Source organism: Patella vulgata, chromosome 5, assembly GCF_932274485.2.
Source record: "Patella vulgata chromosome 5, xgPatVulg1.2, whole genome shotgun sequence".
Classification (NCBI taxonomy): domain Eukaryota; kingdom Metazoa; phylum Mollusca; class Gastropoda; family Patellidae; genus Patella; species Patella vulgata.
Window position 1 is genome coordinate 64,141,462 of NC_065883.2, and position 27,904 is coordinate 64,169,365.

Below are 27,904 nucleotides of genomic sequence, written 5' to 3' on the forward strand. Positions count from 1 at the left end.
GGTCACAATTTTTATCCGATTTTGTTGAAACTTGAAATGTAAGTTTATAACTCAAAGATCTTGGTTCCTTTCGATATTTGCACATATCGAATTGTAATTTCCCTTGATTGTAGGAAAAATCACTTTCATTTTAGCTTGTTTTCTATCCATCTCTCGAAAATGTGGGCGTATCCTGCCTGGCAGCCGCTGGTATATTTTACTCGAGTCTTAATTCTCTGTGGCGAACTGTGATGATAGTGTATTAATGTAGACAGAACGAACCGAAATCAGGTCTTTGGTGGAATGTTTTAATTATTTCGTAACTTGATAAACTAATCTACCGTTTAAAGTCAGTGATAAGAGACTATATTTTCGTAAACAACTGCTTGAATTTATAAACCGGTAGACTTGCCGTCAGTCCTACATAATCAACCAAATGCGTCATGCCGACCAAATCTGAACGTTAAAGCTCATTACTGGCAATGGTACAGCCGTTAATATAATGTAGGCCAGTTACACCTGGGAAGGGAAATTAAAATGTCAGCGGATTCAGCACCGTACGTTCCCTGGTTCATTTCAATTAGTCTGGTTAATGCAGAAAAGTGGGACGTTAAACACCCAATTCATTCCGTTTCTCGTCCCACCCTAACGACTAGACGCACCACTGACAAAGGGAAACCAGTCTGAAAAATCCCGGGGCGTCCGCGTTAGTTGTTCCCACAACGAAAGTGTGAGGTTAATCCTAAGATTGTACATGCCAATTTAAATTTAAAGGAGCATTAAGTGGGATAAGATAAAGAGCTGGGAGTTCTCGTTATAATAGTTAAAAACAGATAATGATAAGAGAACATGCTGAAAATTTCAGTGATATTGCTTCACTCTGAAGTTTGATATTAGCGATTCCATTTTAGGCTAGCCTTGATCGTCATTGCTATTGTTGTTAAGATAATAAATAAAGTCTCGATTATCCATTTTCACGGTTATTTCATCAACCACAAAATGTATTCAAATCCACTAAACATCGCAGACATCCGTTGACTTGAGAGCGGATTATGATCTTGGTGAGTTAATTAATGTCTAATTAAAAATTTGGATAACATTTAAGGCCTTGAATAATGCATGTTTAAAAAAACATATTCTGCTATCCCCCGAAATGAACCAGTTCTTTGTAGTGGGCGTTAAACCCTATTTCTTTCTTTGATGAACTTTTACATTTCCCCGCGGAGAACCCGTATTTCCTACTGCCAAGATCACTTGCGTACTGCCGATGGTAGTCGTCCTCACCTGCGCCGTCTTATCTTTACCTCTGGCATCTTGTCCTGAATCCAATAGATTTGGCTGGGTGTCCGGGGCGTGGGGGGGGGGGGGTAGGGTGGCTCGGTTCAATCTATCTCTCTCGTTTTTGTCTCAAGTTGAACTAAACCTAAACTCTGGAAAAAAAAATAATCGAGACACACAGATCTAAAACAATATTTTATTTTCTGATAAATGATCACAGTTATGGCACCTGGCGAAATGTATCCCTGAACAAATAATACAACTCTGACAATGGATCATGATTACCCGTTCCTCTCAAAAACAGTGCCACTAAAATATTGAAAACAAGAATTGAATTGTCTAAAACCTATGACTGGTGATAATACTAGGAATAATAGGTGTTGGCAGGTGTTAGAAGGAATACTTTGCCGTTGGTAATAAAATTTCAATCTCCTAAAACCATCGTTGATTTTGTCTCGTCACCACGTAATATGGATTTTGTCTCGTCACCACGTAATATGGATTTTGTCTCATCACTAATGTGGATTTTGTCTCATCACTAATGTGGATTTTGTCTCATCACTAATATGGATTTTGTCACCACGTAATATGGATTTTTTCTCATCACTAATATGGACTTTGTCACCACATAATATGGATTTTTTCTCATCACTAATATAGATTTTGTCACCACATAATATGGATTTTGTCACGTCACAATACGGGTTTTGTCACCATGTAATATGGATTTTGTCTCGTCACCACGTAATATGGACCTTGGCTTGTCATCACGTAATATATATATAAAGACAAATAGGGTTTAACGTTCACACGACACAAATCAGGTCATTTCGGAACTAATGGCAGGCCTTATGATACAGCGCGCACGTGCTAACCATTCGACCATTCAACCCGCCACGTAATATAGCGTCTGTCTTGCCATCTTGTGATATGGATTTTTTTGCTTTGTGTTATGCTATAGGAAAGACGATATGATCCAGGTCAGATAACCTAGCTGAAAGAATCGAAGTGTGAGCTTATTCCTTATTAGTCGAATACTCACTATGCACAAATTACGATCGATTTTTAACCCAATAAAAAAGCCTATGAAACGTAGCGATCATGGCGAAATTAAATCCTGAAACATGTTGACGAGCTATAGTGGGATTCTCAGAAAGATAAAATGTAAGCAATCTGATTAAAATACAGATCTATATTTCGTTTCGTTTTTTTATACTTTCGATGGCCTACACCATAGAAATATCGACTATATTCTATGGCCTACACTACAGGAAGTGTAGTAAAGACAAGTAAAACAAAATTTTGAACTATAAAAACGAAACGAAATAGGATCTGTGTTTTAACCAGATTGAAATGTAAGCACCGGTATGTAACATATTATATACATATATTATATTTTAAACTATTTTATGATTTAGGCCATCAACTGGACAGCTTGTTATATCATGAATATCAACACCATAATAAACTTGATCGTCTTTAACCCAGGCCCGTGCCATTCTATCTGTGGTAAAATATTGTCCTATATCACCATCTTTACTAACAACTATAACTCCTCCAGAACTTTGAACACGTTTATACATATTCTCTACTGCTTTTACACTAGCTTCCTGGGCTGTTAAACCTATAACAAAAAGCGTGGAGGTGTTAACTGTTAAAGGCTCAATACCACTCTTGTTGTAACTGAATAATATGTCCCAATCTTTATCTGGTCAACAAATTGTACTATTTTACAATATTCCAATTAATTGTGATGATACAAATTTCATCTTAACACACCTAATTTAAAAAATTGGAAAAATTCAACTAAATGATTTGAAAAGCCTGACGTAAAGCTTTTCAAATGTGACTTGGATTTAAAAATATTTTTGAACCCTCTGGACAAGTAAAATAGGATTTAATGGATAATTTACACAACAGGTAAGACACTAATACATTTAGTACTTAGAATAAGGCTATTTTTTTTATTTTCTGGAGCTGTCAAGCCAGCAAGAGTGTTTTTGTCCCTTTAAGAGATAACATATGAAGCAGACAAGGGTGTGAACGTCGAAACTGTCCGCGAAATACAAGATTTGCCATCTCCGCAAACACTGACTTGCCTAATGAAGACGGGCGTACGTCCTATAGAAGGAATTTTTTCCCGGACAACGGCGCTACTGTCCCGCATCACCGACAAGGGGGAACCACGCCGGAAAATCCCTTTGGACTTTCTTATATTGCTTGTTGTTCAATCCGAATAAGTTTATCGAGCACAATATTGTTTAAACTAATGGCGCGAGCCCCAAACATTAAATCTGGCCCATTTGCCACCCCCACAAATAGAATATTCAAGAAAACCAAGGGGTTCAAAGATGATTGTTAACTTCATACTGGCCTTCATACTGGTGATCTCATGAAGCACAAATACGATCTAGTTTTAGAAGGAATAAAAGAGGTGACATTGATATGCTTACCTTGATCCATCAGGAATGTAATATGTTTAGCTAAGCATACTTTAATTATACCTTCACCATGTCCTGTTGTAGAAACCCCACCTGTTTCATTATCAGCATATCCTCCACAACCTGTCCATAATATAATAATAAAGGTATACATAATGGAACAATATGAAATTAAATGGGGTATAATGTCCAAGTGTAGCGACGTTTACACCTATTCATCATAGAATTCCAGATGTCAAGGGTTTATTTGCACGCCAACATGTACACAGGACCTTGATTTTCGACCCATCCGGACGACTAGACGCTAACCATGCAAAGATCTCTATACTCTTTACTGCTTCACTGACAAGGCGGAACCAACCGGGAAATTTCCGAGTAACTAAGTCACTGAAGTTCGTAATCTTTGAGACTAAAAGTTCGTATTGTTTTACACAAAAAGCTGGTAATATTTGACACTACGGGATAGAAATTTGTTTTAGCACTAAAAGGTAACAATTCTTATGCACTGTGGTTGGTCAGATATAAGAGGAAAAGTTTGTGACCGAGCAGTGGGGTTCTCGTGTTCACCACATATGTGATCCAATCGGACTACAAGAAAAAAACTCTTAAATTTGTTGGGCGAAGACGGTATTTCAACAACGAGCTTAATCTCGTTACCACCTAGGGTTATAATGCAAGTCAATTTGATTCGTCGTGTCTGTCTATAAGTAGAGTTGTGTTACCGTGGTCGTTTTCTCTCTGAAGAATAAAATAGTCGAACTTACCCACAAGAGGTGTATCACCGACTCTACCTGGCCGTTTAGCTGTTATACCACCAGTTGATGTTCCACACGCAACGTTACCTTGTGCGTCAACAGCTACAGCCCCGACTGTGTCATGTCCGGAATTAACTAATTCTTCTTTTACATCTCTATAAATATAAAGTATTAAAATTATAAAGTCAACACTTTTCAATTTATGCAATCTAATTAAAATAATTAAGATCTATATTTCATTTCGTTTTTTATACTTACGATGGCCTACACTACATGAAGATCTGACCAGTTGTACGGGTGGGGGGGTCCCGTCTGGGGTCATGCGAACGGCTTTTGACCCTATGACGTCAGACATTGATTAATCAATCAGTGTTGACGTTTCTAGGGGTTTATCCACAGTTCCGTAGAGCACGTCAAGATCTCGCCGTAACAGACAGTTTCATTGGTTAATTCATCACACCACATCTTAGGTAATAACACGTACTCATTTTTTTAAAACACACAGTATTTACTTGTGCCCTATAATTTAGTTGGGTTTTGACCCGGTTTGGTTTAGTGCCCTGTTCTATTTTAAGTTACAAAACAGCGGGTCTGGGTATGACATTTCTGCAAAATGATAACAGTAGGCTATTCTACTCAACAGACCGAAATTAGCCTCAGAATAATAGCAATAAGTAAACAGGAAAAATACAACACATGGCCAGAGAGAGAATGACGTCATAGAGCAGGTGTGATATATCTGTACTGTTCGTGACATTTAGTTTATTCCGGTACTTCGGGCGTCCTTTATAAATGGTGTTTTTATGCCATCGTGATCGAATTTGTCATTTTAAATTGTCCATGTAGTTTAATTTTAGGAAGTGGTGGGTCATTCAGTAGATGCTAGGCTACATGAAGGACATTCTGTCTATACAGCGGCGCTAGGCCTACTCTTATTTTAAATTTCAATCGCCAAGGTGTTGTTTACGTGCACACGGAACCTTGGATTTTCCTCCAATCAGAGCTACAAGATGCTGCTGCCTCGTGCCAGGCCCTCTGGAACCACGCCCGAAAATCCCGATGAACTTTCTATGGCAAAACCGGGAATGAACACGGGACCTCCAGCTTAGAGCCATCGCCTCAACTACTGAGCCATCGCGGCTCCACTTACCGGTGGAGATAACACGTCAGAATAATTCTTGGCTGCGATATCATAGCCCAGTCGGTGCAGAAAAATAGGTCGTTAAATTTCATTTTATTTTCTCACGGGTGTTAGAATCCGACCAAACTTATCAGTCGTTGGTTTTGAGTAGAATCTAGGTGAACGTGTCAATAATGAAGTATACCAAAGTCCATTCTATGTCGGTTTTTTGGGGTTTTTTTTTATACCTTATCATTAAAACAAATTCTGTGTCAAAAGAACATGTATAATTGTTTTGATAAGCATGTCTTTGATATATTGCGTCAGCTGGCCCAACTATCTTTATTACCTATTTACTCTGTCGAATAAAAATAGGAAATAGGGTTTACGTCCCACTTTTCAGCAACGACTGGGCTAACGAAGAAGAGCATGGCATACGCCGTGCATACGCTGTACAAGAAAATTAGATGAGCTTAATTTCTAATTCTGACGCCAACCAAATTTGCGCATTGGAGATTACCCTTGCCGCCCGGACAAAATATCCTGTGTTTGCAAGATGGCGGTATGACCTGAATGTGACGTCAAGTGTTTCTGATTATGTCAATCTTTATTTTATTTGAACTTTAACCTACCGTTTTTTAAACATGGTATTAACAGCAGATTTATATTCACTTTTTGAGAATCTTTCCCATTCTTCTCTAGCATAATCACTGATTAACGAGTCTATAGATACGTGTGGTACACCCATTTCACCAGCAAACTTATTAGCACCTTCACCCACTAATAGTACATGATCTGTCTGTAATAATAATAATAACATCTTATAAATCTAATCTTCTTTCTATAAAATCTAAACTTGATGAACATTACGAAAACGGTGTGTATGTATGGCGACGTTGCGAACAGATTTACCCACTGTTCTATACTATTCAGTAATTTGACTGAATTGTACATTTTTCAAGCATCTATAGAATGTGTATCTAATTAAATTAAATTCCCAGTCAGTGGCGTACATAGAATTTGTACCGTCCTTGAGTTTGCGTCAGGTGTGTTGCATACTTCCAATGCGATCAAAGTTGCCAACCCCAAAAAGTGCCACCCTTGGCGTTTCTTCCTTCGGCAACCCCCGCTTGACTGTACGCCACTATCTGAGATGTATTTTATCGCTGTTTTTATTAATAGTATGTGTGAAGTGGTTGTGAATACAGCTTGTAGAAGTTACAAGTACTGTAAGAATATTAAAGGAATAAAAAAATAGGTTAGTGAACGGGTTCAATAACCACTGAGGAAATCGAAGGTAGTCCTTTATTATGTTAACTTTATAATAGTGCGTGGAGTTTGACCTCGTAAAGCGAACCAGTTTATTATAGTTTATACTGTAACATAGTTATTGAAAAGGTTACAAAACTCTTCTTCAAAGGAGCTAAATCGCTAATATTTGGGACCTAGAAATGGACACAAATGGATCGCAAAACGCATATAATAATATAATATGAATGTATATAAACTGATTTACATTCAATCGTTTCTGTTTTTAGTTTAATTTCTAATCAGTTATGTTCGGCGAAATGTATACAGCAGAAGTCTCAATCGAATGGCAATCTCTGGGGTCTGGTTATTCCAGTCTACACCAATAGTATTTATTCCGCATGCTTTCCAGATAAGAATATGGCGTCATCGTTTGACTTGTGGAATATGTCTAGCCTCGTTCTTCGAATCCTTTGTTACAAATAGGGCTGAAATGCATTATGGTACACGATTCGTGTACCAACGGTATCATGTTTATTTTGTCTTAAATATTGGATATCAGAAGCCCATCTTATATCCATGAGATCACAACATCAATGTTGATTTAAATTGACAAATAATTCGTGTTTTCAATGTCGAAGACTTTGGGTGATACTGAGTTAGAGAATATCTGAAAGTGACTTTCACAGTTTTATCGAAGGATATAATTATTATTATGATATGACTGTTCTTGTTTGGATGGACGAGAGTGGAATCATAGGTCTATCATTGAGTCAAATGGCGTGGTTGAAGAGGAGTAGGGTCACCTGATCAACCTTGTGTGTTTTCTCCGGGTACTTCGATTTCCTCCCATCGTTAAAGACCACTACCCGCAAGCGAATTATTAGTCCCAAAATTACCTAGTTTGTGTCGAGTGGGCGTTAAACCCCATTTCACTGTCTCTCTCGTGTTTGAATTTCACCCCTACAAATGTTCAAATAGTGGTCAGTGGAATAGATAGACAAGCAATGATTGTCCAAATATCTTTGTCTCCCTCGCGCGGATTTTTGGTCGCGCCAGGCCAGTATGCCTCTGGTCATAGGCTTTGGCATTACAAACTTTCAAACTGCGCTAAACTTTTTAAGATTCAACTTTTCGTTTATTAAGTTCTTCGTTGATATTAAAATATATTTGTCAAGTACACGACTATCACGCTGAGGATTTGTATTGGTGTTAATAATGACATATCTAGAAAAGGGAAAACCCCACCATAATGGAGTTGTGGCATTATGTGGTGTCAATTAAATGATTTAAATATATAGATAAAGTCCTACCTTTTCCATGACCATTCTGGATAATTTGATAGGATTAGCTATACTATTTACACAGCCAACAGAACCAGCACGTAAATTACTGCCATCCATTATCATAGAATCCATCTCAACTTTACCATCAGCAGTTAATACTGAACCATTACCTGTAAAATATCAGCGAAAACAATAGCTTTGGTTCAATCATATTATATTACATGAATCCATAAATATTCAATTACCATTGGCCTAAACAAAAGTTGTTTCCCTGCTTAATATTGGGCGTAGGGATCCTTGACAGTTGGAGGGAACCGGAGAACGCGGAGAAAACCCACGAAGTTGGACAGGCGACCCTACTCCTTGTCACGTACAACCGGGGAATTGAAACCACGCCATTTGACTCAATGCCCACCTAATGATACAACGCGCACGCGCTAACTATTTGGCCACCTAAAACCCTGCGAATTATTACATGGTATGGATGAAGTATTAATTTTATACCCATCCGTGTTAAGGTACTAGTAATAAAAAAATGAGATTATACCGGGAAAAGAGTAGGAACAGAAAAGTGAGATTTTTTATGGAAATGACTCACAAAATAGATAGGTGTAGGCGGGAAATGCGATAATGTCACTGATCTGGCAACATTCTAATCATACCCAACATACCCGACTCAAAATTATGGACTGAAAGACAGTTAATTTAGAATCCAGGTATGTTAACACCTACACCTCGACTTACCCGCATCAAAACAAGGGTCATTTTCTAGAGCTACTATGGCTGCTTCAACAGCATCAATGGCTGATCCTCCCATACATAAAACTTTATATCCTGCCATTACAGCAGCTTTAACTCCCTCTTTATTGGCATCTACCATATTGTCTGGTATCGACCACGCCCCACCATGTACCATGATAACTGGTTTTATCATCGTGTTGGATTCTGCAAAATATTGTAAAACATTATGGACATGAATAAATATATATAAGTAGTAGTAATATAAATATGGATCAGGAACGAGCATGACGTCATAATAGCCGACTTCATAGAAATATATAATATAATATTTATATTGATACTGCCGACTTAATATCGTGACGTCGTGTCAAAAATTAAAGTCCTTCAATCGAGGGTCCGGGCCTAAATGGGCCGTATAAATATTCTGATTCTGATTTCATAAAATTCTTGGGTAATCCCCAAGACCTTATGCCAACCTTGGCGTTAGCGCTCAACCGCATCCCACCTCAAGTCCAATAATGTAGAGTTAATTAGATCATGAAATGCTGAAAATCTGAACCAATCGTGTTTTAATAAAACAAAAATAGAAAGAACAGGAGGACCACTGGTGCCTCGTTACAAATTACTTGTATTAAATCATACCTGCTTTACGGAACTTCAAATCAGAGATAAAGCTACGTCTTTACTGTAGGTCTATCGACGAGAGTGTGTTTACACCAGTGATAAACTGTACCGCGAAACCTTACTTTTTATACTGAATTTAAAACTTATCATGCACGGAGCCTAAAAATCAGGTGACCAGATTAACTAATCTCTGTAGAAGCACGTAATCTTGTTTAACTTAAAGCACTTTAACCGTGTTATACATTTAACCTGATTATCCTGTATAATTAAAATTATTCTAACTGTTGTCTAAACATTTCACACGTTTATGGGAGGATTTATGGACTGTGACATCTATTGGCACGGAGTAAAATATAATACATTATTTATATATTGATCATAATGGGCAATGAATTCGAGGTTCATTGTTTAAAATGAAATGAAACGGGTGTTTAAGGTTCTGTTTAACTAATTAGTGTCATTGTAAATGGATAAAGAACACCTCTCTCTCTCTCTCTCTCTCTCTCTCTCTGGATCACGGTGGCTAAGTGGGTAAGACGCTGGCTCGCTAGCCTGGAAGTCGGGTGTTCGATCCCTGCATTGGCCGAGAAAGTTCATCTAGATTTTCTGGCGTGGTTCCCCTTGTCATTGATGCAGGACGGAGGACCTGACAAGGACAGCTGTCTAGTAGTTCGGATGGGACGAAAAACCGAGGTCCCGTGTACACATTGGCGTGCACGTAAAAAATCCCTTGACAGTTGAAATTCGATATAAGAGTAGCACACTGTATGGCGTATGCCCGTCTTCATTAGCCCAGATAGGAGCAGAACAGTAGGACGTTAAACCCCATTTCATTTCATTTCATTTCTCTCTCTCTCTCTCTCTCTTACAAACTCACACGGTAGAACGACGTTTCGGCCACTGGTTAGTGGTTTAATCTTTTAGCGGCGGATTTAGTAATAGGGATAAAATAGTAAAAAAAAATCGCGTATTTAGGTTTAAAAAGTGATCTTTGCTGAATGCAGAATAAGGTTGTATTTGTTTATGAGTCTCAGTGCCAGATTAAAATACAGATATTTTCGGTTCACCGATAAAAGGAAAAAGGTTAAATTTAACAACAGAAAATTTATGACGTAGATGAAGGATGCCATTTATTTACATAAAAATAAAGGGAAGCATTTTTGTTATCACCTGATAACCATCCAAAACAAATTACTCACACTGTATAGTAAGTGTGATTTTTTTTATTAACAAGCAATATGATATGGAACCTGTCGTAGAATTCAGGAAGGGGGTGATTTTGATAAATAACAATTTTATCAAATCAATTTTTATTTCCAAATATAGCTTGAATTCAGTATTTCAATCTTATATATAGAAACCCAACAATTTCAATGTCTACAGTAATTCTGTTCTACAGGTCTAAAACACGGAATCTTTTAATGAAATGAGTTTCGTGTTACTTGGTTCTATAGAAGGAGTGAATGATCAATAATGTAATCTAGTAACCACGGAGTTATTTTAGGAAATAAGAATTATAAATCAAAGACAGCTATATTTCATTATCAAGACGATTGATCTTATCTACGATACCTAATAGTAAGCACAGGAAGACAACAAAACACATACAACACTGCATTACATTATGACGCAGGAGTAACTGAACAATTTGGCATTGTTGGACATTGATGGTGACTTTACTCAGAATTTCGTCGCTCTTCTGACGAACCGACGAATCTGATATATTTAAGTATTGAGAATTATGTGTTTGAAATTTGCGTTCTGTTGTTATATCTGTGGACATCAAATAATAACATTCATTTGTGATTTAATATTTCATACATATACATCAGGACACCGAACGCCATTTACATAAACAGAACGCAAATTTCAAACGCATAATTCTCAATCAGATTCGTCGATTCGCCAGAAACGTGACGAATTGGACTTCATCAATATCATCGAATCTTTTAGTGCAGTAAAGGCACGTAATAATTTGATAGAAGTTTGCAGAACTTCTGGAAAAAAAATCGACGCCCCAAAATGGACGCAATACGTAGCCAACAACCAACGTGCCCATATCAGTATGGGCGCCCTGCCGCCCCATAAAGCCGAGTGACATTGGTGAGGCGCCCCATAATGAATCACACGATTAAACACTAATTAATTGATAGTGATCTGTGGGGTGCCTTATCCAGAAGGGGCGTCCATAATGACATATGATTGGCTGGCGCCTTATAACGACAATGATTGGTTGGGCGCCCAAAACAGCATGATTGATGGGTGCTTCATCCCGGAGGAGATTGTTGGAAATTTTCCAGATTTAATTCACGATGGGGATGAGATTGATTGAAGCCCGCGCTAGGCGTGATGATCTTCAAAATTCAAACAAGTCGCACCATCGATTCCGAACTTTTCATTTTTCTCATAAATTACGCTAAGTCGTATTCCTTACTTCAATTTTTTTAAAAAAATGTTCATATCAAAATATCAATATGCAAATTCAGCCTCAAAATTGATATTTTTCGTCATTTTCATAGTCCCTCTCCTCAGGTGCAAACCGTTTTTTCCAAAATTTTCTGGGGAAAAGCACCAAGACCCTCCTCCGAAGGAAGGAACGTCCACGGTGCCGTTCGCCGTGGACCGTCAAATGTAGGTATTGGGCTTGCTACGGGCATGATTATTTAATTTTAAATCTGATGAATTATTGTACAGACCTGTGACAGGTTTCATAAATAGCTATATATATAATATCACATGCCAGTAGGCTTGAACTGTAATGACATGGCACAAAAAAAAACGTATATACAATGACATACAACCTATAAAATATATTACCACAGTTAAATATTATAATAGCTTTACGTTTCCTGAATCAGACATTTCTGTTATTAGAACGAGGTTCGAATATCATTTTTTAAATAATATATAGACACTGTTCTTCAGCGTTTCAATTCATTGTATGACATACCGCATATAAAATAAATTACCATTCAGTTATTAATATAATATATATTACCTGAATTCGCCATTTCTGTGATTATACCTAAGTTGAAATATGATAGTTCTTTAATAATGTATATAGACACCTTTTCTCAGTATATCAATTCCCTAGAATCGAAATTGTCCAAGAACTGGTTAGCTGAAACCAGAATTGGTTAATAATCTCCAGGCAGACGATTATCACGTTCCACAGTTCGCTAATAAAATAGTAATGTTCTAGGAATCGCTTATCTAGAAAGTATGAACGATATCGTAAGCCTATAAATATATTATTGTACTAACAAACGTACGCGGTCGGTTTATACAGATTCACTCTCGTTAAATATATATAGCGTTTTCATTGAACGAATTCAGCTGTCGGTCACTTATTGATCGGGGTGACTTTATGTCTAAGATGAAGGTCGTGTGTTTAATATATACAGAGATCTGCACTCCGAGGTCGCCTTCACAATGAACGGTTACTTTATTGTAAAATAAATTGAAATATTAGGGCGATACTTTGTTTGTGACGTATTTATTAACAAATGAAGGATGTATAAATATCGGGCAGGATGTAGAATTATACAGAGGCGTGTGTGTTAAGCGCCATGATGTAATATACAATAGCGGCCAACAGAGATTCTCGTAAAAACATTTTTCCATAATATGAAATTTATCAACATTAATATACCATAAAGCAAAAATTCCGAGACTATGTCCATGATGATGATTTTTAAATATGATATTAATTTATTATTTGGCATGTTCTCGATTACTATTCTAGAAATTTTAATCTTTGTTGATTTTTTTTTAAAATTTCAATGGACAATACTAAAGACGTTCAGTGTTCACTTTACTGCCGAGGGTAAGACTGTGGTTGGGGTCTCGGCTCTACTAAGGACGAAGTAGATTCTCTCGATCTCCTCGGGCGAGAAAATATTTTTGAAAAAAAAAAACCCTGATGTTTCTAGCTTATGTATAAATTTAGCATGTGGCAGTCTTCTTACCAATTCATAAAAAAACGAGGAAAATTCAAGACTAAAGAGCTAATTGAAATGGAGTTTAGTTTAACGTCTTATATAAAAGTTATAAATAAGAATTTAGCATTTACATGCCCTAATAATAATAAGTTACGGGAATAAAAGTTCGAAATTGTAAATTAAAAGTTAGAAATCAAAAGTTAGAATTAATAACTGAGCATTTACATGGATAAAAGTTGGAAGTTATAAGTTGGAACTATGGCATGTTATCTCCTCCATAATAACAGTCCGATTGAAAAATTGCATAAAAGACTGGTTAATCAAAAATCGGGCACCTGTTTAAAGTCATGACAACAAAGACTATTATAGGGGTATTCCGGAACTAATGTTTGGGTTTTTTTTAACGTCTGCTTAATTTATTGCCCTTTGTTACACAATATGCTATTATTCAAACATCACATTAATTTGTTTATCTTGTGAGGTGTGCAATGACGGAATAACCAAACAAATAATATGATAAGAGCGATGTTTCAAAACGAATGTGTTCGGCTATTGTTTACATGTTGTCATGGCGACGAAGGGGATTCCCAACAATAACTAATAACACAATCAAACAAAACCCGATTAGTCTGGTCTTGTCTATAATGAATGTCGGTGAGGTCTTATAGAGAACAGTACGACCTCTGAGATAAATCAAGAAATACGCACGATGGAACGACGCCAAGTAACCCTGAAAGAGAAACTAAAGGCTCACTATGATAACAGAAACTTTCAACCACAAGAAACGTCTGCAAACAAAGTTGGAGTGGCATTTTACTGGTTCATGACGATTTCCTTGTTATTCGAATCATTATTGATATTGATCCCAACTTTATTTAAAGACAACACTACAGTCAAGCTGCTATGCCAAGTGCTGGTTTTCATGGCTTTGGTAGAATGTAATGCCTGTTGGTTTTTAACCTATAAAGATGTGAGTAATTATGTAAGAAAGACTTTTATAGAGAAATATTTCACCCAGATCCAGGAAACCCCACCAGGTTGGAGATCCTGTCCTTCATGTCAGTTAGATGCACCACCCAGATCTCACCACTGTAAATTATGTGAAAAGTGTATATTGAAAAGAGACCATCATTGTTTTTTTACTGGTTCTTGTATTGGATTTTACAATCAACGTTATTTTATCATATTCTGTGTCCACATGATCTGGTCCAATGCGTTCGCGCTCTACCTCCAATTAACATATCTTAATGAAGCCATGCCAATATTTTCAAACTATTTTGTGAATTATTTACCAGGAATAAATGTGCTGTTATATTTTTTCGGAAATATACCTATTGGAATAGTATTAATAGTTATCCATAGTCATTTCTGTATCTTTTGTCTCGGAGCAGGAATCTTCTTCTTCGTCTGGCAAATGATGATTGTCAGTTCCGGACAAACTTCACACGAGGCATGGAAAAATATTAATCCTTACGGCAAAAGTGTACTGGATAATTTTCGGTCAGTGTTCGGACCATTGAAATTTAGCTGGTTGATGTTATTTTTCCCTGTGCCATTTGACTTAAGTGAGGACGGTATAAAGTGGGAAATACAACCAAAGAGTGTGAAAGGTCACTAATAAAATTCTAACAAAGGAATCGTGTCATTCTCAGTATCCTCAGTGGTCTCATTCCGTTCCACTCCACTAAACCCTGGGTTCATCCATGGGAATACCGAGGATGGAATCACATATGAACTATTGAAGTCGCTGATCGTCATTTGAGAGATTTAAAATTCTTTACAAACTACGATATATTGTGAAAGTTGAATCTCTAACATGGATTTTAGTTTAAAATATGGTTCAAATCGGTTCAGTATTTATAAAGATGTGAAGAATTAAAAACTTCACATTCAGTATTCTCTGCATATGATACAAACAAGCCAGCGGAACATATCAGTGTTGGGTAAAATCTTTTGATGGACTTCTTAATCGGATTGAATCCATGCTGGAAGATAGACTGTTGATATTTTGGTTTCGTTTTCTTAATTAAATGTTACAAAGTCAATTTGGGTACTGTTTAGTGTCGACAAAGCTTTGAAAATTAGATTTTGTCTGAAAATGCAAATGACGATCAGCTGCTTTAAGATCATGTCAATTATTTATATCATTTTATATTTATTGTGAAATATATTTTTATACTCTAAATATCATTTATGTTTTCATTTATCACTTTTTGCTGTTATTCACTGCCAAACTAGAATAAAATATTAGTTTTAATTTGTTCTTCTATTCAATCAAACATTTATAAACATGTTTAGTTCCAATACTGATGAATGATGATATTCATGTGTCCTCATTAAATTCTCCAACACTTATTAAACTTTGAAACATAATTAATATCCATAGTGATGGTAGACATTTTAAAAGTACAGCTCTGGGAGAGAGGGAGAAATGAGGTTTAATGTCCACTCAACTCTGCACAAAACAGGTCATTTTGGGACTAACATATGGTTCAATTTTATTTCAATAATTTGCTAGCACGTAGCAATGGGAGGGACCTGGAGAAAACCCACAAGGTAGGACAGACTGTCGTACTCCTTTGTCACGTGGGAGAGGGAGAAACAAACCCAACATTTACGTCTGCTATTATGTCTCTGTACAACCGCCCATCCAATAGATATTGTTCATTCATCCAATAGATATTTTTCATTTGAGGGGCTTTACGTTTGATTTCACTGATATCCCAGACTATCCCTCGACAGACATTAAACATATTACTAAATATGGGACCTCAGATTCCATGTGAAATCTTTCCCAGAAGTTGTACCGATTAGAAAATAATTCATTTATGTACATGTATATTGCCAAAATATACATTTCAATAAGAATCTTGTACATGGAGTAGGGTCGTCTGTCTAACCTTGTGGGTTTTCTCCATATCCCCCGGTTTCCTCTCACTGCTATATACCCCTACGTGCAATCGGTTTTTTTTAAACATTAATTTTATTCAGGATATCTGAGTGGAATTAGGGAACAGGGAACAGACTTAGCTTATGTAAAACCCATCTACGTGCAAACAAATTATTGAAATAAAATTGAACCACGTGCGTCATGAAATGACATAGTTTGTGTTGAGTGAACAGTAAACACCATTTCTCTGCTTTTCTCTCAAGATTTAACCCAAAATTAACCACTGTAATTCACTAAAAGATATCTGAGACAGAATCTGAGACAGCTTCTTGAATAAAAAAAAACACGACAAAATTATAATATATAACAAAATACATATTTATTTATAAATCATTTGTTTTGATGATCAATATTATTTATTGAACTGTGTCAAAGATCAGCATTCTTAACAAAATATCAATTTAACAGTCATTAATGCAATATTGGTTACATAGAATAAACTATTCATAAATTACAATTAAAAAATAACTAATTAGAATAAACTATTCATAAAGGACAAATAAAATAACTAATTACATTAAAGGCATGTGACAGTTGCTCAGTTCATAAATTTTTAATTTTATACCATCTGGTTAAAAAAACAGATCATATTTCACTTGGTTCAGTGTCCTCCCTCTGCTAAAAGATGCGCAAGAGAATTATTGAAATAAAATTGAACAATATGTCAGTCCCAAAATAAGATTTGTGTGTGGAGTGGACGTTAAATCCCATCTTTAACTTTTATTTCATTTTGTTTTCTATCATTCAGGGGGGATTTTTAAACACCCTGCAATCCATTTTGATTTTTGAGATTAGCCAATGAAATGGTCTGTTTAGTCCAGCTTTAGACAAGATGTGCATTGAATTATAGTGCAGCAGAGAAAAGAAACCAAAAGTTACATATAAATAGTTTAAACCAGGAATTTCCCTTTGCCATTTTGCCAGATGGTCAATTTTTGATGAATTTTGTTTACTACTGATCAACAAGATATTTTTTCCAGAGAATATATCAATTTTTAGCATTATTTCAATTTTTTACAAATATTTTGAAACATTTTTACACATGAACAGTAGAACACTATAAATCTTATTTAATTTTAAGGTTAAAACTCTTTGAAATTCTTACTTTATAATATGTAAACGGACTGATAGACAAGTTCTCTACTAGTTGGTTAATTTTACTACCAGTCTGTCAAGACTAGCAAATGGAAAACCAAGGTCCTATGCACATATTGACAGCTGAAATTCAATTGCCATCCAGGCAAAATTTTCCTCATAGCACACTGCACTTCATTAACCGGGTTGAACTTACGATCTGTATTTTAATCAGTGTGAATATTATAGGAAGATAAAAGCTCATTTGTAACAATTATATTTTAAATATTGTATAAACATATTAATAAAAGCCATCATTATTGAGACTTGGTAACTATTAAAACTGCTGATGGTACAAGGCCTGAAAGAAAAAGAATCGAATTTTGAAAGTATAACCTTTGCATGGCTTATGGACAAAATAATCACAAAATGTATTGAATCAAGGGAGATAATTTGATCTTCAGTACCATTGACTGTTTGAATTGACAAGTGTAATCTAATTCAGTGGAATTCTGTTGTGTCACATTCTTGCAGTTCATGGTAAGTTATATACTCAGAGTAGAATGCCCTATGGTCCCAACTCCTCTTGTTCACTCATTGTTTGTGAGATTTAAACTGATTAATTTCAGTTGATCCTTATTCATCACACCCACAAATCATGTCAATATTACAAAATATGCTATTACAAGCTAAGTGGAGCAACATCTCTTATATTGTACCAACATACAGTGATTTTTGTCCTCGATAGGTTAAGTCTGCAAGTCAGGAAAGGAGATTTTCCCAATATGTTCATGACACTTAGCTGAATAATACTGCTGACCATTGGGAAGTTATTTACATTGAAATGCATTACTGGCACACAGGGGATCACGTGGCTAAGTGGGTAAGACGCTGGCTCGCTAGCCTGGAGGTTGGGTGTTCGATCCCTGCATTGGCAGAGAAAGTTCATCCAGATTTTCCGGCGTGGTTCCCCCTTGTCAGTGATGCAGGACAGAGGGCCTGACAAGGACAGCTGTCTAGTCCTTTGGATGAGACGAAAAACCGAGGTCCCATGTATACATTGGAATGCATGTAAAAGATCCCTTGGCAGTTGGAATTCGATATAAGAGTAGGCGATAGTGCCGCTGCCCGGGCAAAATTTCCCTCATAGCACACTGTATGGCGTTAAAACCCATTTCATTTCATTTCATTTACTGGCACAGATCAAACAGTAATCACTAGTATTAAATATGACACCTACCTAACAGCTCTAAGGGTTTTTCCATATCTTCAGATGTAAAAAGTTTTCTAGGAAATGATGTCATTAATGTAAAAGGACCAGCGCCATCTGTTCGATTCATCTCGACATATAATCTAACGGCAGCTAACGATTCTTTAGCTTTAAATGTCTGTGTTAATGCCTGACCATTGGTTAATCTTATCTAAAACGAAAAATTAAGTGTTAAAGATACATTATGTAAGATTTAGATAAAGAACTAGCCATTCTTGCTATAATAGTTCGAAAGTAGATGATGTAAAATGAATAATTTGAAAATTTCATTCAAATTACTCTATTGCAAGTGAAGATATTAGCCTTTGAAGGTTTGACAGACGTGTGCAATAATTTCAACCACCGTACTGGTTGATCGAAGGTAAGTCTCGGTCCTCCATATTTGATTAAATCAAAGTATCGCTTAACAATTTTAATCTATTTAATATCGGAGAAATCTGATGCCATCGAGAGTTAATTAAGGCCTGGATCAGTTAATTAATGTCTAATTAATACTTAAGAAAACATTTCAGGCCTAAAGAAAGACCTGCAATAGGCAGATTTAGCTCTTGCATAATGCATGTTTAATGATATAAATACCTCCAAATAATATTTTACTTGGAAGATATTGATGACTGCAGGAAACATGTAACAGATTGGCAACATTTCATTATTACAATTGAAATTAGTATGAAAAAAACCCATTAGTAAATGATTTCCCAAATGGAAAAAATGGTTCGTCCACAAATACTAATATAATAAATAAAACTCATATTTAGCCAACATTTGATCAGTAATCAAGTAATATTTTGGTCAGTTTGAATGAAATGTCGCTTAAAAGCTGTATACATGGAAGAGAAATTTAAATGCCCTGATTTCTCCTAGTATAGGCATAATACTTAGCCTCAAGTTTATGTTATATTGAAAGATTTTTCATTTTACAATCACTTGTGATAATATTCTGGACCAACTCCTTGATTTCCTGTTGAACACAAAATTGACTTAGAAATGTGATTTAAAGTCCACTTGAAACAAACTAGGTCATTTCAAGATTAACATATGGTTCTATTTTATTCCAATAATTTGCTTGCATGTAATGGTCTATAGCTGTGGGAGGAAACCGGAGGACATTGAGAACACCCACGAGGTTGGACAGGCTACCCTGCTCCTTGTCACATACAAGTGTGGGCTCAAAACCAAGCCACTCAATGACAGACCTTTTTATTTAAAGCGCACATGTTAGACAATTCTATCATCCAACCCCCATCTCTAGAGAACCTACTTGTAATCTACAATCAGTATATTCTTTAGGTGCTGATGTTACTGGTGGTGTTGAAGATACCGTGGCAACCACGGGAGATGTTGAACTTGTCGTAGAACTTGATTTGGCTGCCTGAAACAATTTATACACACAATCTTAAGTTTCATCTTGACTAAAACAATTTGGACAAGCAGCCCAGTCTGTGCAGAACAGTAGGATGTTAAACCCCATTTCATTTCATCAATATCCCAAACCATGGAAACACAACTAATTTCTAATTAGTATTGAGTTTCATAGATATATCTTGAATGGTTTATGCGATATGCTCTGGAAACAAGACTGTGAAGGAAGGACAAGGCCCAGTTCAATATCCCTCCCTACAAAGATCAGCGAAAGATAAAAAATATTTCATTATTTTCAAAGAATTAAGAGATGATATTAGCAAGATGATAAGTTTGCTTTATATAAAAGAATTGCTAAAGTTACTTACCCTAGCAGCTCTTTCTCTTTTATCTTTTTCTATTTCATCTTTTACACGTTGTCTAAAATAATATATATACTTAAATATATTGACACAAAGGGGTATTAGCAGAATGTATCCAACCCTTATAAATAAAATCCATTACTATTATGTAGTAATACTAATATTAAGATCATTCTCTCCTAAACACACATTGAGGTATACACACAAAGATTGACCAGCCAGAAGCTGGTTGCTATAAATTAATTTTTTGTTTGAAATCAGTTTTTATGCCAAATTTATGAAAAATCTGCCAATCCTTCCTTGAGATACAAATGTGCTCCAATTACGAACTCTACATGTTTTTAAGGTGTTTTTAAGGAATTTAATGCATGCTAGTGTTCACTCCCAAGTAGGGCAGTGCTCGAGTTTTCTATGCAAGTCTAATAAGGTTATTACTAATATGGAATGCTAAAGATGCCTTCCCATGTACAAACTATCGAAAATTTGCTTCAAACCCCTCTCAAAACATTGTATTCTCAAGGAAATACCCTGAGATATAAAAAATCTATTTTAATAAGCCATGTTTGTCCCGTAACTTGATTGAGGGAGGGCCCATTCTGTGAATGTATTTGTCATAATTTATGTCAAGTTACCATACATATTGAAGCCTAAGTACATTCTTGGATTATCTGTTGCCAACTTGCGTTTAATTGCAGAGTCTGTTGTACTTTAAACTTCTCAATGTTCCCTAAACATAATCTATCAAGAAATAACAACCGCTCCCTAAGTCAAGCTGGAAGACAATAAGCTGTTGGACTGACAGTTAGTGATGCCTTGACATTTTTGTAAGACTGGGTGTCTATACTTTCCATATATACCAAATTTGCCATACTTTTATTGGAAACAACCACCCAATAAATATTTTCGTGGGAATGTATCATTAAAAACAAAATGTGATAAACCCAATTTGGTCAAAAAAGGTACTTAATAATGTGACATATATCCCACAATAAATTTTAATGGTTTTACTGCATTATGGACAAAAATTGATATCACCCAAGATATTTCACAATGCAGTTATCTCATTTTGGGTGGGAATGGCATATACATCAAATGTTAATAGACTGACAAAGTTTTGAAGCAATAGCCCTGATTGAAACATAACTTAAATTACTGCCTTTGTTTAATAATCTCCTATATACCTTGCCAATTTTTCTTCCATTTTTTCTCTTCTTCGCTGTTCAGCCAATTTCTTTATTTCTTCCTCTTCTAATCTACAAACCATTAAAAATAAAAAGGCATTATGTAAGAGCTACATTTACCCATTGCAGGTCTTTATTTTGCCTACAAATGTTATGTGAACTATTATCTAGACATTTATTCATTCACATGACAAGCCTAGAATCAACTCTCGAGACCATCGGATGGCAGAGATTTAATTCAAACATGGTGAATCGAGACAATTACTACAATAATAAACAATCTATGCCACATCTTGTCAAAACACCAAACAGTGATAACTTCACTTAGAATAAAGCAATTTGAATGAGATTTTCAATATATTCATTTCTCATTGTCTATTTTTGAACTATTATTATAGCAAGAACAGCATGCTCTTTATCTAAATCGAACATACTGCATCTTTAAGGCTGCACAATAAAAGTTTTACAGCCATAAAAATAACAACAACAGAAGGGTGTATTAATATCTGGTCAACACAATACTTTGGTCACTCTTTCATTTCCAAATGTCTAGGTTTTTTTTTTACTTGCACAAGAAAGTGTACAGGGGTAGACTTCTTTTTTTGTCCCTTCACTATGACTAGATACATGTACAAATATACACCATTCTTCTCTAGTGAAGGCAGAGTTAAAAAAAATCCTGATGGATCTTCTTGGCCTACATTGGGATTTGCACCTGGTACATTCTACATGAGATTACAACTGACGCATAAAAATAATAGAGTATCTTACTTTTGTTTGATGAGTGTCATATCTTTACCGGTTGTACGTCTGGCTTTTTCTCTGGCTATTTTTTCTTTTTTTTCTTCTTCTTGTTTTTCCAATCGTTTCTGTTTTAATCTTTCCTGTAACCTGTGTAATATTTTTTATATTTAACAAAGTCACTGAATGATGTAATAAATGTAATAATGCAAATGTTGTTAATAAACTGAAATAATGTGCATATAGCAGCTCTTCTAATAGAAGTTTACAATTTACTTTTCTGTACATGTATGCCAATGTGTCCCATTAGAATGACTAGAAAATTTTCTATGTCTCAATTAAGAATTCTAGAATACCATTTTTGATTTATTTGAGAAAATTTTACAAATGAAAATTATCTGAACAAAACAAATCTCATACTTGTCTAATTGGATTTTTTTCTCTTCTTCTGTTAAAGGTTTGATTTCTTCTGTTGATTCGGAGAAACTTGAATGTTGAGTTCTGGCAGCATGAGCTTGTACATCTAATTCACTTTTCATCAACTTACCACACCTATTAATACAATAAACTATATCAGACATTGTAATATACGGGATCATTGATAAAAAATATACATAATAATATTGAAATAACCCAACTACACTACATGGATAACAATCACTAGCAACTTTAAAGATACATTATGGAGAGAGAGAGAAATGGGGTTTAACGTCCACTCGACACAAACTAGGTCATTTCGGGACTAACATATGGTTCAATTTTATTTCCACAATTCGCTTGCGCTTAGGGGTCTTTAGCAGTGGGAGGAAACCGGAGGACCCAGAGAAAACCCACGAGGTTGGACATGCAAACCCTACTCCTTGTCACGTACAACCGGGGATTCGAAACCACGCCAGTTGACTCAATGACAGACTTAATGGTAGAGCGCGCACATGCTAACCACTAAGCCATCCAACCCCCCATACATTATGGGAGATTAGATAAAGAGCTGGCAGTTCTCATTATAATAGTTAAAAACTAGAGGGAATTTGCTGAGAATTTCAGTCAAATTGATCCACTCTGAACCGAGAATTTAGCGATTTGAATTTTGGGCCTACCCTCGATCATCATTACTAAGTTGTATGTTAAAAAACATAGTCTCAATTATCCATTTTTTGATTTAATCATCAATGAGTATTGAGCAGAAGATAGGTTTCTAATCCAATAAATATCGCAGGCTAGCAATGACATCGAGAGTTGATTATGGTCTGGATAAGTTAATGCTTAATTAACGATTTAGATAACATTTCAGGCCTAAAGAAAGATCTACAATTGGCAGATTTAACTCTTGCATAATGTATGTTTAATAGTACAATGTTTCAACAAGTCTTCTCTAGTTATTATCAAGTACAATGTAAAAGATAATATCATGCTATTAAAAGTTGCTTGTGATTCTTATCCATAAAGTCATGTTTGTGTTATTTCAATATTTTTCCTATCACTAAACTGTCCAACCTTGTGGGTTTATCCTGGGTCTTCCGGTTTTCTCTGACTACTAAATAGAGCCATATGTTAGTATCAAAATTTCCTAGTTTTTGTCAAGTGGACATAAAACCCCATTCCTCTCTCTCTCGCCCTATCACTAAATGCCTTACAAACACTACACATAATAATAGCTAATAATTGTAATGAGAGAACTGGAAGTCGAATTTTATGAATTTACAGTAAGTTTATTTACGAAACTGAACAGCTTATACAATAAAAAGGGCAAGTCACTCTTTTTGAACATGTTTGAACCTGTTATAATTGGGCCTTCAACTAGTAGACAATATCCAAGAAGTATCGCCTCAAATCATTTTGATAATTGACCTTACTATAAAGTCCATTTTGCAAACAGAAGACAAATACTTAAAACTTGTAAATAGAAGAAAACAAAAATTGGCTTACTCATCACATTTAAGAGATTTAGCTTCAGCTGGTGCATCTTCTGACTTTTCTTCTGATGATGGATTATCTCCCCCTGGAAAAATATACACCATAAAAATAAGATTGATGAATAATTATCACAGAAATTTTTGCTCTAATTTAGGACTTACCCGGTACTTGAATCAAAGATATGCAATTCCATTAAAAATGGAGATAACCTAAGAAACAGGGATCATACAAATGACAATCAGGCTGCACAGTTGGTCATAGAAAACCTGTATGGATGAATGTCTCATAAATTCAATAAAAAGTGTGAAGCAACATGATCAATGAATTCTCAGTTTTTCCATATGAAAACAGGAAACCAAATAGAACAAAATTGGTCCAGTGCACCGAGTCAAACTGTGATATCAATACTTCACAGGGTTCAATTTATGATTATTATGAAAATTTACCAGCAGTTTCTCCTAGCGTATGTCCTTTAGATGGCGCCATAGGTTCATCTATATCCGGATCATCACTATGAGCAAATAACCTATTGATAAACAAACAAATATTAAAATAGAATCGAATTTGACTAATAAAATAAGTTATTTCATTCCAGATTAATAATCTATTAAATTACTATGTTCTTTTGTACATGCAGGGATAACAATTATGACATTGACCACATGTGATGTGTTTTTCAATTTACATTGATATTTCAGTTTTAAAAAGGATTTCAAATCTAATTCAATCCAATTTCTCTTTGATTTAATATATAAATCACAACAAAGAAATCTATGTAAGGAACCAAGTTTATTAAAACCCAAAATTATTATATACTCTTCAAAAAAGTAGGGGATATTGAAATGCAAATACCTATGCAGGTTGTGATATGATAAATAGTCATGGACGGTTGATTAAGAGCATGCCTTGACGAATTGCTGAATGTCTCAGGATTGGTGGAACAATTACTCATTATTAAGACAAAAATCAAAAACGTCCATTTTCACTTTTGACAGTGTATCTCTTTGCGAGTGAAATGGGGCTGTCAGATAAGCCGCCCATATGAACTGTTTATGTTCATGTGTAGGCAATTGGCCTGTTATTAACATACACTGGTTACCTCTAATAAAAACAGCAGTGCATTTCCGCAGTTTTGTATTGTTTCTGAATATCCCCTACTTTTTTTGAAGAGTATATTTAGAAGTAGAACTGAACAGAAAATGTCGCAAATAACTGGAACATGTAATTACTACACACATAAAAGTTTCATAAAATTAAAATGCTTATTATAGTGATGGTCCGATATGGCTACTATCGTTTTGCCGATATCAGATATTGAAAGCGAAAAATATCGACCAATACAGATACAATTATTCTAGAATAAATCCACTGCATGACGACGTATGATATCAGCAAGCAATGAAATGGGATTAAAGAAAGGACTTTACAACACACATGTACTCCTGCGTTCTCTAATTCTATCATTTTGATCATCATGCAATGCGTTTATTCCATATTCCAGTCACATGTTTTACCGGGTGGACTGTTGTACGTTTATGTTTGTTCGCACATGCACAGAAAAGGTATTCTTAAAAACACGTATTGAGAGATGCAAACTCTCAAACAATGTGTGAATAAGGATTAAAAAAATAAATTAGACTGGTAAGGATTTTGAACCATTTATTATTTCCTTTCACGGCCTCTTTCAGTTTTACCGGGTGGACTGTTGTACGTTTATGTTTGTACGCACATGCACAGAAAAGGTATTCTTAAAAACACGTATTGAGAGATGCAAACTCTCAAACAATGTGTGAATAAGGATTAAAAAAATAAATTAGACCGGTAAGGATTTTGAACCATTTATTATTTCCTTTCACGGCCTCTATCAGTCTTGTATCATGTCTAAATAGTCACACACACGGCAACTAAAATAATCGTACTGAGTGTCAAGTAAAATAATGATTAAATTGTTCACAACTCAAATGATATTTTAGAGTTATTTACCGAGTCATTTTGAACAGATATCGGTGACTCCAGTATTAGGCTTATTAATGATAATATTCAATGAGTATGTTTGTTCTATTTCAAATCTTTATTTTACCAGGAATTCAAATTACATTAAAATTAGTACCTGATTACTGAAGAAAATAAATTTATACTACAAGTAATGAGATAGTCAAAATTCTACAAACCAATCCATAGCCAGTTGAACACTTTTATAACCAGTTTTAGCCATGGCTTTTTCACTAAAAGACAAAAAAATCATCTGTTTTGTATGACAATTTAGCAAATTTTAAATTAATATCACTTGAACAATCATACTGGCAAGGTTGCTCATTCTTAAAAGGCAAGAGGCCTTGAATAAACAAACAGTACTTCAGTTTGACTTGGTATTTCTGGCATGCAAGATTAAAGCTAAAAATTAAGAAATACATGTACATGTATACATGTAGGCCTACACTTGTTCAATTCCACAGCTTCAGAGATTAACTATTCCAGTCTGTATATATAGGCCTACTCCATTGAGGGGTTGGGATGGCCTAGTAATCTAGAGTGCCGCGCTTCGACCTCTAGCTGACTGGTCACCTCTGGCTTGTGGCTGTGGTTTCGATCCCTGGTGTGAGCGTATGTGACATGGAGATAGGGGCCCCTTCTCAACCTCGTGGGTTTACTCTGGTTTCCTGCCACAGGAAAGACACCTGCGCGTGCGCTAAGATAATAAGACTGGTCTGAGATATCACCTTCGGTGGAAGCGGACATTAAACACTTAGAACAACAACAGCCTACTCCATTGCCAGGTTTAACCTTCATTCTGTACGATTCCATTTGGCGGACTGTAGAGACTAGATTAAACACCAAGTAAATTTTATTGGGGAAGATGTTACGCTCAGATGTAATGTGACAGCTAGTGAAAAGTAGTCATAGGCTATGGTTGATCTCAACTAATTTCTTTTGTGTAAATTGGCTACATTCTTGGCTTTTGTCTTTGAGCCCAGTGTCACATGCTTCACTAATAACAATAAAAGACAAGTCTTTGGCTGTCGAAATATTGACAGCGTTGACTAGTTTTCATTTGCCGGTACATTATTGCTCAGCTTTAAAAACAAGTAAACCTTTGTACTGTGTTTCTACCAATCTATTATAAATATTATGACCTACGACGACTTCTTATGTATAGAAGAGAATGTTCAACTTCAAGTAGCCTATATAGTATGTACATGTAGGCCTACATATTTTGAAACAATCTAGAATTGATTTGGGCATAAACACCCGCATCATCTGTTTTTGTTTTATTTTATTGTTGTCATGTCATGGTGCTCTATAGACATCTCCGATCAGACACATCAATGTCGATAATTTCGTACCGTAATGATTTATCATCAACCAGTAGATTACTGAGTACACTACAGTGTCTACAGTATGATGAGTATCGCCAGCCCAGACAAGAAATAAAACAAAAACAAAAGAACATACGCTCTGTTTTGTGGAAACCCCATTTCCATCAATACTTCAACGTCAGTCGGCATATTGAAGTTCACTGCTAGGTATCGTGTTAGTTCTGAAGCACTTTTTGCACACAAATAAGGATTGAAACAACATAAACCCCAAAAAGCAAAAATCACATCATGTAGTCCTTTTTTGATTTCCAAGCTGGAAA

The 27,904-nt window shown here is 35.5% G+C and overlaps 3 protein-coding genes across 4 annotated transcripts; 1 reads left to right on the plus strand and 2 right to left on the minus strand.

Moving 5' to 3' along the window:
• Positions 1-1,439: 1,439 nt before the first annotated feature.
• LOC126820318 (isoaspartyl peptidase/L-asparaginase) lies at positions 1,440-12,800 on the minus strand. Of its 2 annotated transcripts, none has more exons than XM_050548184.2 (7): positions 12,471-12,800; positions 8,852-9,052; positions 8,135-8,277; positions 6,206-6,372; positions 4,463-4,608; positions 3,711-3,821; positions 1,440-2,881 (listed from the first exon to the last, which is right to left on the minus strand). In XM_050548184.2, exons 1-7 carry the CDS (start codon positions 12,481-12,483, stop codon positions 2,655-2,657), a joined length of 1,008 nt encoding a protein of 335 aa, XP_050404141.1. In that variant the 5' UTR covers positions 12,484-12,800; the 3' UTR covers positions 1,440-2,654. The 2 variants fall into 2 exon arrangements, with proteins under 2 accessions (XP_050404141.1, XP_050404142.1); XM_050548185.2 differs by lacking the exon at positions 12,471-12,800 and adding an exon at positions 9,491-9,596.
• A 960-nt stretch (positions 12,801-13,760) lies between these two features.
• On the plus strand, positions 13,761-15,670 carry LOC126820323 (palmitoyltransferase ZDHHC22). Its single transcript, XM_050548189.2, has one exon. It carries the CDS (start codon positions 14,123-14,125, stop codon positions 15,029-15,031), a length of 909 nt encoding a protein of 302 aa, XP_050404146.2. The 5' UTR covers positions 13,761-14,122; the 3' UTR covers positions 15,032-15,670.
• A 1,380-nt stretch (positions 15,671-17,050) lies between these two features.
• LOC126820321 (UBX domain-containing protein 1) lies at positions 17,051-27,901 on the minus strand. The gene is made up of 11 exons (XM_050548188.2): positions 27,721-27,901; positions 26,439-26,492; positions 24,714-24,793; positions 24,280-24,352; positions 22,774-22,905; positions 22,384-22,503; positions 21,613-21,684; positions 20,438-20,489; positions 19,969-20,079; positions 18,678-18,858; positions 17,051-17,798 (listed from the first exon to the last, which is right to left on the minus strand). Exons 1-11 carry the CDS (start codon positions 27,771-27,773, stop codon positions 17,755-17,757), a joined length of 972 nt encoding a protein of 323 aa, XP_050404145.1. The 5' UTR covers positions 27,774-27,901; the 3' UTR covers positions 17,051-17,754.
• Positions 27,902-27,904: the final 3 nt, after the last annotated feature.

Coding starts and splice junctions, on each gene's coding strand:
- LOC126820318 (XM_050548184.2), bottom strand. Junction 6,373..8,134: donor CCAGAATGGTCATGGAAAAG/GTAGGACTTTAT, acceptor TTATTATTACAG/ACAGATCATGTACTATTAGT. Junction 2,882..3,710: donor TACATTCCTGATGGATCAAG/GTAAGCATATCA, acceptor TTTTTGTTATAG/GTTTAACAGCCCAGGAAGCT.
- LOC126820323 (XM_050548189.2), top strand. CDS start 14,123: ATGGAACGACGCCAAGTAACCCTGAAAGAGAAACTAAAGGCTCACTAT.
- LOC126820321 (XM_050548188.2), bottom strand. CDS start 27,773: ATGCCGACTGACGTTGAAGTATTGATGGAAATGGGGTTTCCACAAAAC. Junction 18,859..19,968: donor ATACTGATTGTAGATTACAA/GTAGGTTCTCTA, acceptor TTTTCGTTTTAG/ATAAGATTAACCAATGGTCA. Junction 17,799..18,677: donor AAAACCCTTAGAGCTGTTAG/GTAGGTGTCATA, acceptor TTTTTCTTTCAG/GCCTTGTACCATCAGCAGTT.